This window comes from Pezoporus wallicus, unplaced genomic scaffold, assembly GCF_028554395.1.
Source record: "Pezoporus wallicus isolate ANWC-B61680 ecotype Strahan unplaced genomic scaffold, APGP_CSIRO_Pwel_v1 scaffold_7402, whole genome shotgun sequence".
Taxonomy (NCBI): domain Eukaryota; kingdom Metazoa; phylum Chordata; class Aves; order Psittaciformes; family Psittacidae; genus Pezoporus; species Pezoporus wallicus.
This window is the reverse complement of record NW_026641037.1, coordinates 3,549,921-3,568,260: the sequence shown is the minus strand read 5'-3', so window position 1 is coordinate 3,568,260 and position 18,340 is coordinate 3,549,921. Positions and strand designations below refer to the sequence as shown.

Here is an 18,340-nt window from a genome sequence, read left to right as displayed (position 1 = left end):
AGAATCTACCAAAACAAGGCACTGTGTCCTAAGCACATTTTACAATTACTACATATTTTCAGGCCTATTAAACTGCTTCAGATCAAATTCCAAATGTCATAAATAACACGGTAGCCAAAATTTCTGGCCAGAAGGGATAGGCAGTTATGTTACACTTCTCCAAATCTGTCACTAAAATAAGGAAGACTCCTCCCGTGTCCCTAAAGATATGGATGCTATAAATACACATACACACCACTTGTGCTGCAGCCGTGCATTCCGTTTGTGAAAAGCCACCCACGACCCGAGCACAACGGGTTCGCGGTTAGAACCGAGCTAGAGACCCGGGAGCCCGCGTTACGCAGTCCCTCCCACCGAGCCTACTTCACCTCGAACGGGGCACCGGCACAGAGTGCCCCGGTCCCACCTCCTGGAAAACTCCCGGGAACAACTGCTATTAAACTCACTTTTAAAAAAACTTTAATAAGTTTTTATTAATGAATCTGGGACGCCTAGCCAAGCAGGGAAGCTGTGAAGCCCAACAGTTCACATGCTCCAGTAACTACCCTCCCGCCAGCGCCTCGCTTCACCCCGCTCTCTCCTCTTCCCACTGCTGCACTGGGAAGACGTTCCCTCCCCCTCGGATTCCACATCTACCTCACACTTGGAAACCCCCGGCGCCCTCGCCTCAGGGCCAGCACAGCAACCCCCTCTACCCTCGGCTGGTCGGCGTGAAACTTGGCCGACCACTCTCCCTCCCTCCCTCCTTCCCTCAGCGCGGACCAAGCCACGGCAACCGGCCTCCGGCCTGGGACCCCTACTCACTTGAGGAAGTACCGCTGTCCCGTGTGCGTGAGCGCCATCTCCCAGCCGGGCGGCAGCGGCAGCTCGTCCGTCACGTCGTAGGAGCGCTGGCGGAGGTGCGCGTGCTGCTGCGCGGCCCCCGAGCCCAGAAGCGAGGCGGGCGAGGAGTGGGAACGGACATGCTGCGCGGCGGCGGGCCGCAGGGGGGGCGCGCCCGAGTCCGTGCTCGACTGCCGCGAGTGCGAGCCCGAGTCGGGCTCCTTGAAGAAAGACTCAGGCAGTATTTTCTTTCTCCAGGAGCTGGGCGTGGGGTTCATCACCGCGTTGAAAAGCGCCTCCAGCTCCGTGTCCAGGTCCTGCGTGACGTGGATCACCTGCTGCCCTGGTGGCGGAGCCGCAGGAGCGGGATTCATTTTCCACCCGTCGGGAGCAGGCGGCTCTGGAGCAGGCAGCAGCCGACGCCGGCCCCGCTGCAGGCCACCGCCGAGGACGTGCCCTTCGGAGCCAGGCGGACGGCTCTTCAGGGGTGGCGCCGCTCTGCCGAGGCGGGCGATGAGTGCCTTTGCGCCCCCGCCAGCAGCGTTGGTGTCCCGGGCGGGCGGGTCAGCCCGCGGGCCGGGCCGGGCCGCGCCGGGCAGCAGTGGGACGAAGGCAGCGCCGGCCCCTCCCGCCCGCCTCTCAGCACTCGGCCCGGCCCCTGCCCCGCCCGCAGTTATGCAACTGCCGTGAAACTTTGGGCGCTCGAAGCCGTTGAGGGACGGGGGTGGTCTCGCCGAGCAACAGAGGAGCCCTTGGGACGCCGGGGCTACGGACTGTCCCTCAGAGCCCGGCGGGGCCTGTGTTCGCACCCCCTTTGTCCTTCTGGTCGCGCCGCCACACTCTAGTCCCGCACGAAGTTAGCAGGACCAGGAAGGCGGTGCCAGGGCCGCCAGGCGGGGCGTTCCGGGTGAGCGCGGCGACCGCGGACCCACTCCGCTCCGCCGGAGCCCTGCTCTGTGCCTGCAGAACCGGGTGGTCCGTTGCCGGGTGCAGCTGCATGGCCCGGCAATTGACGGGGGCCGCCGCAGGCGGAGCAGCTGCCCCTTCCTGTCAGGCACTGCAGGGGGCGTCACTTCAGTGACAGTGACATGGGGCGTCACTTCAGTGTTCAAGGAAACTCGAAGCAGTTTCTCTCCTGATGCAACTGAATTTGTGTAAACCTGATCAGCTTTGCTCTAAAACCATTGTTCATAAAGTTCATGGGTGATACTAATTTCTGGAGGCAAACTGATGCTTAAATTAGTTCACATACGATCTCCATAGCACACTTCAGTGATGCTATGGCAATGGGGAAAAAAGGAAGGGAGCATTCGTAGTGACATGGCCCGCAACTATTCTGTTGTGGTTTAGGTAATGCTTAGTGCTTTGCTGACAGGTACGATTTTGGTGCTGAGTTGTATCATAAATCTTTCCAACTCACTATCCATAGGTGCTTTCAGATACAGCTGTGACATTTCATGGATCTATCCTGACCTCTTGTAAACAGTTGCTTGTCCTCTATTTAGTCTGTACTAGAAGCCACAGCTACTATCAAAATGCATTCCCTAAGCTTCTATAAAGTAAATGTAATACATTTTTATTTAATCTTGTCTCATTTGCTTGGTGCACTTGGAACACCTTTTGAATAGTGATGTGACCAGAATTTGCATCTGTAGCTGCAGTACATTCAGTAGCTGCATCTGTAAAGAATGATGTTTGCTTTCCAACTTCACTGTTGGTTTTTACAATAGAAAATGTCAGCTTTTATGATTACATACATACAGATATCACACATTGGTTATGCAAATGTACAACTTTATTTTAGTAAAGCATTTCTTCATTTTATTTTTGCACTTTGGACAGACTCCGGATTATGATGACTGATAAGAATACATCCTCCTCCGCAACAAGAATCCACAGTAGAAAAGTCTTAGGCAAGTAATCTATGTTTTTTTTAAACTTACTTATTTCTAAGAAGTATCATGAACTGTTCTGAACATCATTTTTGGCATCAGAGCTTGGACCTGGCTCTTGAACAATCGCTGTCCCTTTATCAGTGCAACATTTAACGGTAATGCAGAGGTTTTACATGAACTCCGGATTAGAATCAGCCAGGTCTATGGAACAGATCTTGCTTGTGCATTTCCTGATTTCCTTGCTTCAACAAATATTCCCTGTCATTTACTTTTCCTTACATTTCCTGCTTGTGTTTCCATTAGCTAGGCAGATCTCCTTCTTGCTGATTTTTTTTTTTTTTCTTCCCACATATGCTATATTTCTGGTCAGGAAACCCAGTACTCCTGAGATTTGTTTACGCTTCCTTTCTCTAAGAATTTTCCATGCTATCTTTTGTACCATTCTTCTACTGCTTCCTTATGGGGTCACTTGCTGGCATTTTTACTAGCCCAGACAGCTGTGCTAATTACAGCACCTGCTCCAGGGTTATGCAGCTATTACATATCTTTTTTTTTTTTTTTCTCCCCCCCTGCAATTTCCTTGTTTAAAACCATTGGATATTAGATGATTGCATGTGTATGTGTATGTGTGGCTATTGCACAGATAGTGATCTGAACGTGAGTGATTTTTCACACAGCCTTTACAAGTGCTTTTTTGCTTCCTCCAGGCCTCTGTATCCTTGAGTAAAGGCACACCCAGCTACTGACTACATTCCTTTCCAGATGACATGGCTGTTCAAGGGAAAGCTCTAATAATGTGGTGCCCTCTCATCTGTGTTAATTAGACCACTTCCATAAGAGAGTGTTGTATCTCATGAGTAAGTATATTCACATCTGTTCTAAATTTAAACATTTATTACAGCTAGAACTGTCTCCTTCAGCAAGCTGTACTTTTTACTGAATAAGAGAATTAGCTGCTATTGTACCAATGTTGCAGGCCAAAGCATCTCTTTCTACTAATCTGAAAGTGATTAAAACTGTAAGACTAAATTCTCATAGTACTGTTGTTATTCTATGTTTAGAAAATAGTAACTTCCTTCTTTGGACATAAAAATAGGACATGACCACCAGCTTTTATAGAAAATGACTCAATATGTTCAAGTCCATGGAAGACAATGCCACTTCCATCACAATGGGTCTGGATTAAGTGATAAAAGAAGTAAACCACAAGCGTGACGTGCAAAGTCTCCTTATCATTACTTCTTTCTTCTAATTACAGGATTGTACATTTAAAAAAAAAAACAAAACACCACCAAAAAAACCCAACCCAATAACATTATTTTATATCCAGTCCATGTGTGGTTCAAATGTTTTTTAATAGCACAGACTTTTTTTTAACTGAAGGATTTATAAAGTACACGACTTTGAGTATACCCTATTTGTCATACATTTTTTAGCAGCAACTTAAGTCTGTACTTCAGTGGCACACCAAGCAAACAGATAAGAAATAAGTTCACTTTCAAATTTACCTTTAGATAATGAGCATCTAGTGGTTTGAAGAAACAATACTATGTTGTAATTTTTAATCTAGATACATCACTGCTTTGCATTAAAGCCCTACGTTTTTTTGGTTTTTTTTTTTTTTTTGTCTGAGAAAGCCCACACAGGTGAAAATCCATGCGTGATGTCTGCTACAAAATAAACCAGCATTCCCTGGAAAAATCTCATAGTTTTGGGGTAACTTAGTAATAATTACATAGTGCAGACCAGGAAGAGCTGCACAGCTCCTGCCTTCTGTTTAGGTATGTACTACACAAAGAGGCTTTAAAGCGGTCATTGACTACATCTAGGTTTTTTTTCATATACTTCAGTGAAGAAGAGCTGCATATAAAGAAAAAGCTTCTATTCCCCCCAGATAAATAATGGAGAAAAAGAATACAATGGAACAGTAGACGTATTACATGAAATTTCACTACAGAAGGCATATATGTGCATCATACACATGCATTTACACTTTGAAAAAATACAGTTTGTCATGCAAATGAATGATTTTATTTGCACTTGTGGGTATTGTTTGATAGGCTTTTTTTTGTGTATTATGCTCTTGCTAATTGTTCTATACTAATATAATTTTCAAGAAACTTCTGGAAAGGTATACTTAAGAAAAATGTAATGTTTTTTAACAAATGGGTCAGTGCTTAAGTGTCTGTTTTTTATCTGCATGCATTTCATAGCTATTTGTTTCTCAGGTAGGCTTAAACTTTGGTTGGCACCTCGGAATGCACACAAAGCATATCCTATGCGTGTAGACAACTGTGCTGTGGTTTGTTTAATACAAAAACCTGGTGTATATTACAAAGTTTCACAAAAATAGCTTATGTAAGCAGATGTCCCTTGCCAACACCTTCAGGCCAGCAAAACCTCTAATGCGAACACAGTGAAAAAAAAAAAACAACAACCAAAACCAAACCAACAATTGAACTTGTGTCAGCTTAGTTCATGTTGGTTTATAAGTTGATGTAATTCTGCTGGCAAGGAAGCTATGTGAACATCTATAGATGACTGCTCAGACATTCATTTCAGAAACAGCTGTGCTAATCAAAAAATTGCACTAATGTTTGTGTCTCAGGGGTTATTCCTCTTTCAGTAATGCCAGTGGAATGGGACATACAAACACTGCTCATCACATCAGTACAAAGGAAGATTTCACGTAAGCAATTTGGAGCAGTGATTTGGGAGAAGCTGTAGTGCTTGGTTTGCAAACAGCTGAAGCCTTGTCAGTAGTCACTATGCTACAGCTGCTGCTTTAAGCTTCCTCACTGAGGTTAGCGTGGTTCCTCCCAAAAAGACAGTTGAACAAAATACATAAAATACCATGCTATAATCAGTTTGCCTTGGGTAGCTTAAACTGCTGGTGAAAATGAGGTTTGCTAATACAGCTGACTTTGCACATAAACAACTTACTTAGGAAACAATTTCACGTTTGTGGAAACGGTGATAGTGTTAAAAGGACAGAAACACAGCTAATCATTATGACTTTCAGTTACTCCAGACAGATTTGGAAGATGATTTTTGGCCAAATTATCTGGGATAAATAAGACCAAAAATAGTCATGTAAAATAAACTGAGACCTGATCTGTTGCTTCAGACTAGAAGTCCATAATTGCAATAAGAAAAGAAGAAATTGCTTAATACAATATGATCTTATTGGCATGAGTTGTTCTGGAATAGTTACGTCAGTTTGGCTCCCTGTGTGAACTCTGCTGACAATACCAGAATAACAACCCAGCTAACAAGACTGAAATACACAGGAGAAGCAACTAAAGAAGAAAAATATTCTGGAATAGCTCTGCAAATATTAGCTGAAGGGTAGCATAAAATAGCGCTGAGAATCATAAAAGAATACTTTTTCTAGACTAACTAATTTAACTTGCAGGAAGATACAGTTAAGATACACCATTCTTTCTTGGTAATAAAAACTGCATGTACACAGAGGGTTTTCTGGTGTAGATTTTGCCAGGAAACAAAGCTAATAGTTTAATTACAGTCATTCAGATTTGCTATTTTGGAAGAGTCTTCCAGTTTGCATTTCTTGTGTCAAACACAGAAAGAGAAAGCATATGATTTGCTCAAGCTTAGCAGAACAAGTTGAAATGAGATTGATTATTCTGACATCTGCTATTGTTGTTAGTGTAAAATATTTCAGCTGTTACCAAATAAGTGTATAGATACATATAAATAAAAGAACAGAGCCTTATACTTCATAACACATCATGAAGTGCTGATGGTTGCACTTGCTGCTCAGCCCTCTGTATTCACCTTTCCCCACTTCGTAGAAGGTAAGTTCTACATAACTTGTTTTGTGTATTTTTGAATTGCTGGATCCTCTGTTTCCCCTAGCGACTAGAAAAAACACCCATAATCACTATTCCCTGTTTTCATCATGTGTTTTTGCCTGGAAAGTCATATTTGGTACTGATTTTTAACCTTTGCGGGAAAAAAAGCAGGGATGAGAGGGAAATCGTTGTTCTAGGAAGCATGAAAGTTGACTAGTATAAAACCAGACATTTAAGATGTGGTCCTGCCATTGAGCACACATGTGATGGCAAGAATAGTTATCAAAGCAGAAAAAGAAGTACTTCTCTTCCATGCCCCTTTTTGTTTAGCTGCACAGGGAAAGGCCTGCAAATGGGGGTGTGAGTGTGTAGACCAGCAAGCAAATTTAGTCTTCAGGTGGACAGAAACAGGCAGCAGGGAACACCTGAACATCTCATGCTTGACGTGGGTTCAAACAGTAACCCACTGAAAGAGACCAGCTTCATCAACACCACAGACTAAGATAGCTCCCCTGTTACAGGAATGGTTATGGTGAGTACACACTTCCACTTCAGACTGTTTGCTGCCTGCCAGCAAACCTGAACTGCAATCTCCAACAAGAACTGAGAAATAGTTGTGAAACTTGTAAATTCTTAGACCTTAAAAGATAGATTTGGATGTAGAAGAACACAGTGGTGATTTTAAAAGCCATTCATGTCAAATTATTAACCAATTCCTGAAATTCAGAGCGAAAGTGTTTACAACAAGTTTTGTCTCAGTAACAGCATAAGTACTAACAGAGAGATTTCTCTGAAATTAGGGTTTGCTTAGGGCTTCTGCTAAAGACAAACCTCACAGGACAGAAATTCTTCTGTTATCTTACGGTAGATTTACGAACACAAAACATGTGAACAGCTGGGTAGGGAAGCTTCCCAGCTTCTGCAGTTCTGGTATTTTAAGCATCTATTCTAAGGAGTACTACTTGGAATGTTCACATACACACAAGCACACCACGGAATAAGATAGATTCCATAAAGTGAAATTCAGTTTTAATCTATTTTCTTTTTGGAAGAAAAAAACCCAAACCCAAACCTAACAAACCCAACACCATCCTCCCCCCCCCCCCCCCCAACCAACAAAAGAACCCCAAACACCCCCCCCCCAAAAAAAGCCAACCAACCAACCAAAAAAAAACAACAAACCCCCCAAACCCAAACCAAAGTAAACCTGCTTTCACAGAGCAATAGATAGGGAAAATGAAAGAGTAAGATCAGTAGAAGGTTCTTACGTATTTAATGATGGTAAACAACGTACTTAATGTGTTTTGCAGCATATTTGGTCACTATGGTTTGCATCTTAGCCTGAATATTACCTACATTTTGGGCCAATCAGAATGCAACTATTTAGAGCGGTGTCCCTATTACAAATTTTGTTATTTTCACAGATGGAGTGAAAGATTGCCTTTCCTTATGTAGTTAGAGTAAGTTCTAATAAAGAATCTAGAAGAAACAAGCTGTAAAGCTGATGATTATGGTAATTCCTAAAATGTATTCTAAAATTTATTACACACTGAAAGCTGCACTTTTATGTACATAAAAGCACTCTGCTCACTATCTGCCATAGAATTACCAGTAGCCTTTAAAACCTGCCACATTTCAAACAAATACAAATCCAGACCCTAAATGAAATAATAGTATTTGCTATAGATACACATAATCTGATAGACAAGTGAAATTTCAATATACAACTGCAGTAATAAAACTGCCACAATTTAAAAATAAAATCAGCAAGAGTATTTAGAAAACCAGATTGTGCTGTAATATACCTGACCCTGAGCACAAAGCCAAACACAGTGTGAGAGAAGACTTCCTTCTCTTTGTTTACAGCAGTAAGGACCAGCAGAGCTTTACTCATGGAGTTTTGCCAGCTTATTCCTAACCTTGGGACTTCCTTTCCTATGCACAATCTATTGTTAATCTCACAAAATCACAGCATAGGAAACAGGCGTTCTTACAAAAACTAGGACTGAAACAAAGTCACCATTCATACCTTTGACTCAATACATGGACACATTTCCTAAACAGCACTAAATTTAAACCAGTAATATATTTAACATAAAACTCAAAACACAGTGTTAAGACAAAATCTTAGTTCAGTGGGTTTTCTGTTAAATGAGAATTGTAGGCCTAATGCAAAATTCAGGTATTGATTTTATTTATGTATGTGTAGATCTAAATTAACTCCACTGCTGTTTAGATGAAAACAGTTTTCCATGTAATTCAAGGAACATCTAATTAATTAGCCAGGTAAAAAACTACTTGGTCCAGTACATTAAAAACTCATGAAAAAGCATGGCAGAGACAAGCAAAAGTGCAAGAAAATAAAGCTTACAGGAGATCCTAAATACACTTCTAAGATGAGGAACTGATTCAAACCTGCATCAGAGACTTAAACAATAGATTTTGCAAAATGGACAGTGATTATATGGGTTCATTCAAAGGATTAAAAACCAGAGCAGGAGGAAGAAAAGTGTTGCATCTTGCGTCTACTCAGTACTTAAAAGAATACAAACATTTTTCAACACCAAACAAATTATGTTATCCTGAGCTTTAATAATTGGGGGTTATATTATGTTCTTAGCTAAGTGGCTTAGCAAATTCATTAGCAGATGGAGAAAGAATGTTTTACAGTTACTGAAAACTGGAAGCTCTGTTGTTTTCAGTTTAAAATTAATGATGAATTCAAAAAATATAAAGTGAAATACATCACAAACTAAGTATTGAGACAATTCTTACTGCAAGACAGACACCGAAATGATTATATAGCAGAACTTCTCCTTTGCAGGCTACAGAAAGCAAACTTTCTGCCCCCTGCTGTTTAGACCAGGAAAAATAAACTGGGATACAAATCTGTTGAGACATGTACAGCTAAAGCTGAGCCTAACTTTGCTTTTGAGAAAATAATCCAGTTTGTACTTCAACTAGTTAGATGTTTAGTTGTTCTGTGCACTTGAGACTTTGCACTGGCATGATGTTCGCCTGAATTTAGTGCTCCATGAATAAGGTGCCAGGGAGCCACTCACAAGTTGCTGACTTGGTAAACTAAGACCATACTGACACCCACAGGAAGGGCAGCTCTGCAAAATGACGTTAAATCTGAAATGAAACAAAACAGTCAAAAGTTCTACATCAAGGTCAAAATATTATACTCCATATTCAAAAGATGTTATAGGTGAACCAGTAATGTAATACACTCAGAACTTAATTAATGTTTGTAAACTGCTTCAAGGTTAAAATGTTGCATTGCCTACAGATTGACTTTGATTAGTCACTTTGGAAAAAAAGTTACTGAACTTTCTAAGGCACAAAAAGCTTCTAGGACTGGTATCCAAACCTTCTATTTTGCTGCTATAAGTCCTGAACTACAGCTACAGTGAGAAGCTGGAACAAAGAGAAAAACCTTGCCTTCATATAAGCTGTTCTGTATTTCACCTGAAAATGTAGACCAATTACAGGGTAAAAAAAAAAAAAAAAAAAGAACTAATCAGAATTCCTAAGTAGTAACACTTTATTACTTTTAAGTGCCACATACTACATGTGAAGAAAATTTTGTGACTCTGAAAAAAGTCACCAAATGTGAATGGTAAATGAAACCCGTTACTGACTTGCATAGAGGAGAGGAAATGAAGTTCGTTCACATAATCATCACACTACACAAAGCAATTACAGAACAAGCAACTCCCTGTTCCAGGAAACTGACCTCTTTAAGTGAATGTTACTTATTAAAGTTAACTTTTGCCAGGCAGGTTTCCTTTGGAACAGCAGCTCTCAGAGGTCCAAACATTCAAACCAACAAGAAAACAATGCATTTGGGACTATAAAGACCCAGTCAATGCAGATATTTGTGGTGTCGCCATGACAGACAGTAAACACACAGCTACTGCCAAGACCTCTGTGGTACAGTTCCCTCTTGCCCATCTGTCCTCTTCAACAGCTTTATGATGCACCCTCACTAGTGACAGTATAACATTAGGAAAAGTATTTAACCTTAGTCCCAGAAGCTACAAATCTTTGCACTAGATTGCAACTGAAAGATTATTTTTGACATAACCTTTAAGACCTTTTTCTTGAAAATGGAAAAGCATCATTTACATTGCAATACTTAGCTAGTCTTTCCTTTGGGAGCACACTACCCAAGCAGGGCGAATAAAATGGTTGCATCTCAACACAAGATCCGATTCAGCAGAAGTTAGTACTATTAACCTGCCTCCCAGCCTGCAGGTTTGCTTCTGCCATTTCTCAGATCACCTTTTACCTCTAACCAGTATATGCTAACTCACGTCTAGGGCATGGGGTTGTCTGTGACAACAGCTCCCTGCAGAAAGCTGAGGCTGCCTAAGCAGGGGTTACAGCTGACTGTGTTAGAGTGGATTACCCTGGTCATACTTACTTAGAAGGGTAGAAAAGCAATGTAATGTCCAGCCTCCAAAGTAACTGAATCTTCTGCAGGAAGATGGCAGCAGTCCCACATTGACTCCTGCATGTACATGGGTCTAAATAGAGGAACCTTTCTAGATGGAATTGGTTAAGGACCATTCCCACCAGTATAGTTTTGTGGTTTTTCTTTTTTATTTTATTAACTTCAAAACAGAAGCAAAGCCAAGGGAAAAAGCTACTTGATAAATGTAAAAATAAATGTGCAGTTTCATATAATATTGGGACAGCTCTACTTAATGTAGGAGAGCTCTTCAAGTGGAACAATACTAATTTAGAGCTAAAGAAATTCTCAGCATAGCACACTGCATTTCTACATCTGCAAGTAAAGCAAAACCAATTACCTATCTCCTATCAGGCAGGTGTGTCAGGTTAGCACCCAGAGGACATTTAGCCTATAATTATTACTAGTTCAAGATCCTGGCACAGGACAGCATTTCATCTGTTCCAGATGTTTATTTTTCTTCAAAATCTATTTGTGAACACTGTTTTCAGTCATTTCACAAACTGCTCAGTAAGATGACGACCACCGAACACTATTTCATGTTGCGCACTATTCTCCTGCAATGGTTCGTTTTCATTTCCCCCAGTGCCTGCTCCAGCTGCTGGATTAGGTGCAGGAGGGTGGAAGGGTCCGTTTGCAACACATGGGCAGTCTGATCGTCGTTCTCCTTAAGGTGTAGCTTTATAGTCACAGCAGGCTTGATCTGTTGTCTCAAACTCCTGCTTGCAAGCTGCATGGTGGGGTTCAGATGAAACGGCAACAGGGAGACAAACAAACGAGGGTTATCAGCTTTCACATTTACAAGTCACAACTTGTTTGCAAGACCTGCTTGGAGGACTGCTTAAAAATCCTTTTCACTCACATGGAAGATACAATCTATTACTTGGTTTTCTCATTAGGCAATACTAATCCACTTGAATCAATGTGATAATATTTCTGAAAATCAGGTGACAATTTGAGATTGAACATATTCAGTATATGCAAATATTTTTAACACACCAGTGGAACTATGAGACCAGTTTTGGTAAAGCAACAAATATACTGTATCATTACATATCCTAATTACCTCATAACTAGCTATCTTTGGTGCAATCACAAAATTATGTTGGTTTTAAACACATGAAAACCTGCCTCCTCTATTTCTTTAAACAATATAAATTGTTTAGTACCCTTTTATGATGTTAAAAATGTGTAAAGTAAAATGCTGAACACTGAGAACAGCAGTTACCTGCACATCCAGTCTCCACTCAAGGTTGTGGTAGCTGGGAAGCTTTGGTGCTAGCTCACCCAGAACACTCCTGATCTCTTTCCTGTTATCGAGGTACAGCTGGAGCAGCAACTTGTTTAGTTCATCTGAGAATCCCAGAACGTGAATGGAATCTTGGAAGTCTGTCTCAGAAATCTAGAAGTAACAATTTAAGCCTGAATACAGAACTGTGCAACAATCATTATTTGTTGAGAAAAAAAGAAAGCTAATTAAATATTACATATGCTATGGTGAAGTAGTTCTCCTGCACGAACATATGAGGACAGATCTACACCCAGGACAAAACAAATAATCTACGTCAAGTGATTTACATGTGTTGACGTATTACTGCTGGTTATTATGAGCTTCAGGAACAGTTTTAGGTCAGGTTTTTATTAAAAAAAAAAAAATTCAACACCCTCACATTTAAGCCTTCATACCAGAGAACAAAATGCAACACAACAAAGCATCTGAGCTTTGTCACGAGGAAGTACATATTTTGGTCATCAATTTATCAACAGTATGTGAACATAATACCGATACTCAAATACTCTGAAATGACCTGAATGTTAGCAGATGTAAGCAAGCACCAGATAGAGCTTCAAGGCCCATGTTACAGTAACTCAGCTCGGCCCCAAGAAGCCAATTCCCTCAGCTTCAGCCTTTGCGCTGAACTGGAGACACATGGTTCACCCTTGTGGCAGCAGTTACATGTTCAACAGCAAGCATCATGCCTTTACAGCACACTCATTTACAAATACATTCTGTGATCAGCTATATTCTGCGATCAGCTACATTCTGCCACAGTACCCTGTATTTATCTGTTATTCAAGTCACCCTACCTCCCTCTAGGGAAGATTCTGCACTATTTCAATCCCTCCTTCACCTCACTTCACAATGCCTGAGTTTTATTTGGAATTCCTTGTCTCTGTATCCCTTCTCCATGTTGTCATTGTTCAAATATCCTACGTTATCAAAAGTAGGAAGTTCTCCTAATGGAAACCGTAATCATATTATTAATACCTGTTTACACCCACCCAAACTTCTGATGACAGGAGCTGGGAAAGCTCTCAAACTTACCACATCAGATAAATGTTAGGGTGCTTATCAGGCAGCTAGAATATCACACATCCCGTGCAGCAGCTGAACAACACTAAAACCACCTTCACTCAAGTTTTGTTATTTAGAGCATGCTTAATCCTGAAGTATACTTCCCTATACCAACTAAATTACTGCATGTTCTCCCTATACATTATTAAAGCAGTGTCAAGTCTTAGCTTCAGACATGGGATGCAAATTCCAGGCATCCACACAGATAGTGTTTCAGTAAGAGACACCTTTTTTTGAAATTAACACATGCCATCAGAATTGTGAACTAGGTTTTCTCTATTCATCTGTATTTTCAGAGCTGTACATGTTTAGATGACACCTCTTGGTGTATCCTTTAATTTGAGAGCAAAGGGATCCTCACCATAACTTTGGAGCTTTCAGTGAGAAGATACATCAGTCCTTCCACTCCATGCTGAATGGTGTCAACGTCGATGTTAAGTTTTCCTTTAAGGAAAGCATAAAGTACCTTTTACTTCCCCATTAAGCTGCAAGAGCACCAATGCACAAAACCTGCAAATTCATCCCAAGCCAACTTACAAAACATGCATAGAAAAGTAAAAAAAAACGCGGAGGCTGCACACCCCTCAAATACGAATGTTAAGGGGGACAAACAGCCAGTTCGATCCCCCACCCAAAACAACCCAGAAGCCCCTGGAGAAGCCCAAACCGCTTCTCACGGCTCAGTAAGGAACCTGCGCGCTCCCGCCCGACGCCGGGCTCGCGCACGCAGCAAGGCAGGTGTTGCCGACGCCGGGCCGGCCCGACACCCGGTGACACGACCCTAAACGAGGTTGAGCCAAGCCCTCTCTCCCTCTCCCCTACCCCTCGGGCCCCGTGCAGCCTGGCTCCCCCCCCACTACCCGTGCCTTACTGGCGGCCGCCTCGTAGGCCCGCGGCGCCGCGCCCCGCCGCAGCAGCTCCACCGCCAGGCGCCCCAGCTCGCCGACCGCTGAAACGAGAAAAAACAACTCCGCTGCACTCCTGCCGCGTCCCACGCCCTTGCCGGGTCTTCCCCGCCGCCGACAGCGCCGCACCCCCGATCCCCCCTCCATGGTGCCCGTCTCGGTGCTGAACCTGCGGCGCCCGCCCGCGGCAAACAGCCCAGATCCGCTCTCTGCGCCTCCGACAGCACTAGCAGCATCACTCCAGCTTACGCACGAAAGGGTGCGGCTCTGCACTGGTACGCGCCTGCGCGGGGCCGCGCGGGGAGTGGGGGCCCGTCTTGGAGGAAGGCGGGAGGCAGTGAGGTCGATGCGGCGAGCACCAGCGTTTGTGACCGGCGTGCCACCGTTCTCGGTCCCGCCGAGCTGCGCTGGAGTGACGTAACGGATTCCAATCCCTTGACCCTTCGGTTCCCAGAAATCATAAACTAAAGGTGATTAGACAGTAAGTTTGAAAGTGAGAAAAAGGAATACAAATCTTATGCTTGAAAAGCAAGTGTAAAAATGATAGGAAAAGGTAAAAGAGAAATAAAACAGTGGAGATAACATGCATGAAAAAAAAAGGGGGAAAAAAAACCCCAAACCTGAGTATCTATATATGTGACTGAATTTCTCTAGGAATCCTGATAATTGCCTCAATGGCAGCTCATTTCCTTTGTGCCAAGAACATCAATAGGATAGTGCAGAGAAATGGACTGTACGCTGGCAAGGAAAAAACTACACAGACTGGAAACATACAATGAGCCAACAGGTGATACATGCTATATGACCCCCAACTTGCTACCTTCCTTCCCGCACCCTCTTCTCCTATCCTATTACTTTTTGTGTTTAGAGTAACATTTCTCCAGGGTACTTTTCTGCTTGGATTTTTTTTTTTTAATACAGAGTGGGGAAAACCATCTTGTCTCCCGTACAGTGCTGGAGTTCGATGTGGCAGCTTGTTGAGGCCCTTCCCTCGCCGGGTACACCCCGCCATTCCGCAGGACAGGCAGGCTCCGCACTGAGGTAGAGGCATGTCGGCTACGTTACTCTCCGGCACCCGATCCCCACGTACTTCGGCGGGACAGTTCCACCGTCCCTCACTCCAGCTGAGAGCTCGAGGACGACGGCACGCTTCGGCCAAACCATGATTCCGCCACGCACGAGGGGCTGAGGAGGCCACTCTGGCCGCCAGCATCGGATACCCATCGGATACCAGCCACGGTGGTCGCCTTCCTCAGGTTCCCCTACTGCTGATAACACAAGCGACAGAGTAAGCCCAACAACCAACCACCGCGACCGCGCACAGTGAGCCCAAACCCGACGCAGCTGCAGCTACTCCTCTCTCTGCCCGGCCGCAACTGCAGCGCCTGGTGACGTAGCACAGGAAGCCCCGCCCCTCGCGGGCGGGACCGGCTGCTGAGCCCAGCTCCGCCACTCACCTGCTAAGCCCGCCCCGTGTCCGGTGCCAGCGCTTGAGTGGCAGCCCAGGCGAGCAATGGCCTGTTCCCCGGCCAACGTCTCTTACCACTCGGCGGTGGGCGGGACTTCCGCTGTGGCCGCGGAGCGGACGGAGGGCGCCATGGAGTCGGCCTAGGCGCGGCTCTCGGCTCCCCGCGCCGGGCCCTGTGCCGGGCCCGCAGGTGAGGGCCGCCACGGCGGGGGCGCGGTGGAGAGGGCCTCTCGGCACCTTTCCTTGCTGCTGAGCGTCCTGGCTTCGTGGCGGTTAAGAAGTTACCTGCTCTGTCACGCCATTGCGCAGCGCTTATTTGCTTCCACCCTTGGAGCAGTGAGGCGGGGCCGTCTGCCCGTGCGGCTTTGGCGGAGCCACGGCCGGCCCCGCTGCGGTGAGCCTAGCTGCCCCTTCCCGCAAGGCCTCACTACAGGCTGCGCGGAGGTCCGCGGGAGGGTGGGAAGGAAGGAGCTGAAAAGCTCTTCGAGCGTTGCTCCAGACTGGGTTAAGCTTCAAGTCTTGCTCTGACATGTTACGGCCCCGCCCGGTATGTGGTTCCCCTCGGGCTGGCTGTACGCTGTGAGACTGGTTGTGCTTGGAAGAGAATGAATAGCGTGGAGCCTGGCTGGCTGACAACCCAGTTGCCTGTAGAAAGATGGAAACTGGTTGAGAGGAATAGCTTGTGCATTTTACCAGATCTGAACATGGAGCTTGCCGTGTGTGCGTTAGTTTTCAGTTCTGTGGATAGGTGGATATTGAGTTCTGTTGATGGAGATTTAGAATGTTGTCACTGAGTTTGCGTCAGGACAAGGTTTTTATGTGGTCCTGTGATTTTTGGGATTGTTGTAAGCATTGTAATCCTTATAAGCGCTGAAGTAGAAATGTACAGATATGCGAGTTTTTTTTCACTAATGGAAGGGGAAAGAGCTGTTCTCTTGAGACTTGTAATATGAGCATAACTACTCAGGTAAGGAGTTGCTTTGTGTTGTCTTCTGCTGTGAAATACTTTTTGGGCTGATAGATAAGCGTCAAATTTTCAGAAGCTTCTATGTACTTTGTGGAGCTTGGCTTGTGGATAGTTGCCAAAAGCTCTGGAGGTTCTTATCTGTGTCCTAAGCCATGTAATGTATTTATGACATCTGTCTTAAACGTGCTCCTAAGGCTTGTTTGCATTGGCAAGCATGAAACTAGTATTTTTAGCAGGATGTAGGGACTGTATCCAGGAGAATGATTTCCACTGAAGTTGTTTTTTCTGGTTTGGGAGTCAGTGCATCGGTGTTAAAAACATTGTATGTTTCACAGCCCCTATTATTAATGCAGACAATACCGTTAATGAATTAAGAGGTAGGCAAGACATTCTTTGTGTCCAGTACAGCAGATAGCTGTATCTGTTATATGTTGTGTCAAGCTTATCCAGCCATCCTTCTGGTGAGAAGGGAGGTTTTGCTGTCCCCTTCCTTTGAAAGTGTCATCAGAAACATGTTATTTTTTTGTACAAACAACAGTACTACTGCTGCCTTTTCTTTATGGACAATACCATGTCCATAATGTCTGGTATATTCCAAGTCAGTGTGTTTACTTCATGGTTGCCTTGCTGCTTGTAGGTGTGTTGTAATACAGCACACCCCACGTTCTCCTCTCCTCAGTTCTAACCTGGTTATCCTGTTCAGTCCTGTGAGGGAGCGGTGTAGCTCCTCAGGCTTGTGAGTTCAAGAATTTAGTGTGGGAGGAAAAATGATTCTCAAAATACTTGGAGTTACTTAAGGAGAACTTACACTGGAAAATCAGATGTAAAGTGCTGAAGATTAATGCAGAGACAAGTTTAACTTCTTTTGTGTGGTTTACTGTATAGTCTTTAATTACATAAACTTATATTTCTGTGTGCTCTAAGCTGTCTTGCTCAATTAAGAGTGTTATCTACAAATGAGCCACGGAATTTCAGGAATTGTAAGATTTTTGTTTTTGTTTTTTTAAACTTGTATTTGAGGCAATAGTTCTTAGGCCCAGAAGAATCTGTGTGTAACTTTGACAGAGAAGACTGCACTGTGCATGCATGTTATTAGCAAGGACAGCTTTAGTTCTGGTGTTTTTCTGACTTGCTCAATACTATTTTAATGTTTCTCTGTCTTGTAAGGTATGTGCTGAATTTACTGTCTTGGTTAAAATACTGTGATAGCTTCAAGTGTATTGTTGCTTCTGTCTGGTAGAAGTGGGGTTTTTTTGAATTTTTTTTGTTCTTTATCCTTTCAGCTTCACTGACATCCTCTTTTTTAGGCCAGGCTGATAAGGGAAACTGGTAAATCTTAATTTAGAAATAAAAATTCATGAATGTCACAATTAATTACAGGTTCCTGTGGCTGTAGCTTCTGTTCCAATAACTAGTTGAAAGTTGCACAAAGTATCATGTCTGAATGACCAAGTCAAGATCATGAGAACTGTTTTTGAAATACCAGCTGTTTCTTCCCGTTAGTAATGGTGAACCTTAATTATCTTTGTGTTAGTGTAAGTTTGAATCAAATTTAACTGACTGTTATTTGCTGTAATTAATATTGAGGACCTCTGATCATGGGACAGTGCTTTTTGCTTAGAAACCCCATAAAGA

The 18,340-nt window shown here is 43.5% G+C and overlaps 3 protein-coding genes and 1 long non-coding RNA gene across 4 annotated transcripts in view; 2 read left to right on the top strand and 2 right to left on the bottom strand.

Moving 5' to 3' along the window:
- Positions 1-1,499, bottom strand: part of WWTR1 (WW domain containing transcription regulator 1) — a 64,935-nt gene extending 63,436 nt beyond the window's left edge. Inside the window, exon 1 of the mRNA XM_057421866.1 lies at positions 805-1,499. Within this exon, the coding sequence (XP_057277849.1) occupies positions 805-1,196 (392 nt within the window). The 5' untranslated portion in view covers positions 1,197-1,499. The remainder of the gene's footprint in view (positions 1-804) is intronic.
- Positions 1,500-1,917: 418 nt separating this feature from the next.
- On the top strand, positions 1,918-3,681 carry LOC130605969 (uncharacterized). Its single transcript, XR_008973838.1, has 3 exons — positions 1,918-1,976; positions 2,665-2,739; positions 3,425-3,681. It is a non-coding gene; the product is annotated as an uncharacterized LOC130605969 (long non-coding RNA).
- A 7,760-nt stretch (positions 3,682-11,441) lies between these two features.
- Positions 11,442-14,532, bottom strand: COMMD2 (COMM domain containing 2). The gene is made up of 5 exons (XM_057421865.1): positions 14,440-14,532; positions 14,237-14,314; positions 13,727-13,809; positions 12,238-12,411; positions 11,442-11,739 (listed from the first exon to the last, which is right to left on the bottom strand). Exons 1-5 carry the CDS (start codon positions 14,504-14,506, stop codon positions 11,542-11,544), a joined length of 600 nt encoding a protein of 199 aa, XP_057277848.1. The 5' UTR covers positions 14,507-14,532; the 3' UTR covers positions 11,442-11,541.
- Positions 14,533-15,779: 1,247 nt separating this feature from the next.
- RNF13 (ring finger protein 13) overlaps positions 15,780-18,340 on the top strand; it is a 38,672-nt gene continuing 36,111 nt past the window's right edge. The window contains exon 1 of the mRNA XM_057421867.1: positions 15,780-15,928. The gene's annotated coding sequence lies outside the window, so the exon portion shown is untranslated. The remainder of the gene's footprint in view (positions 15,929-18,340) is intronic.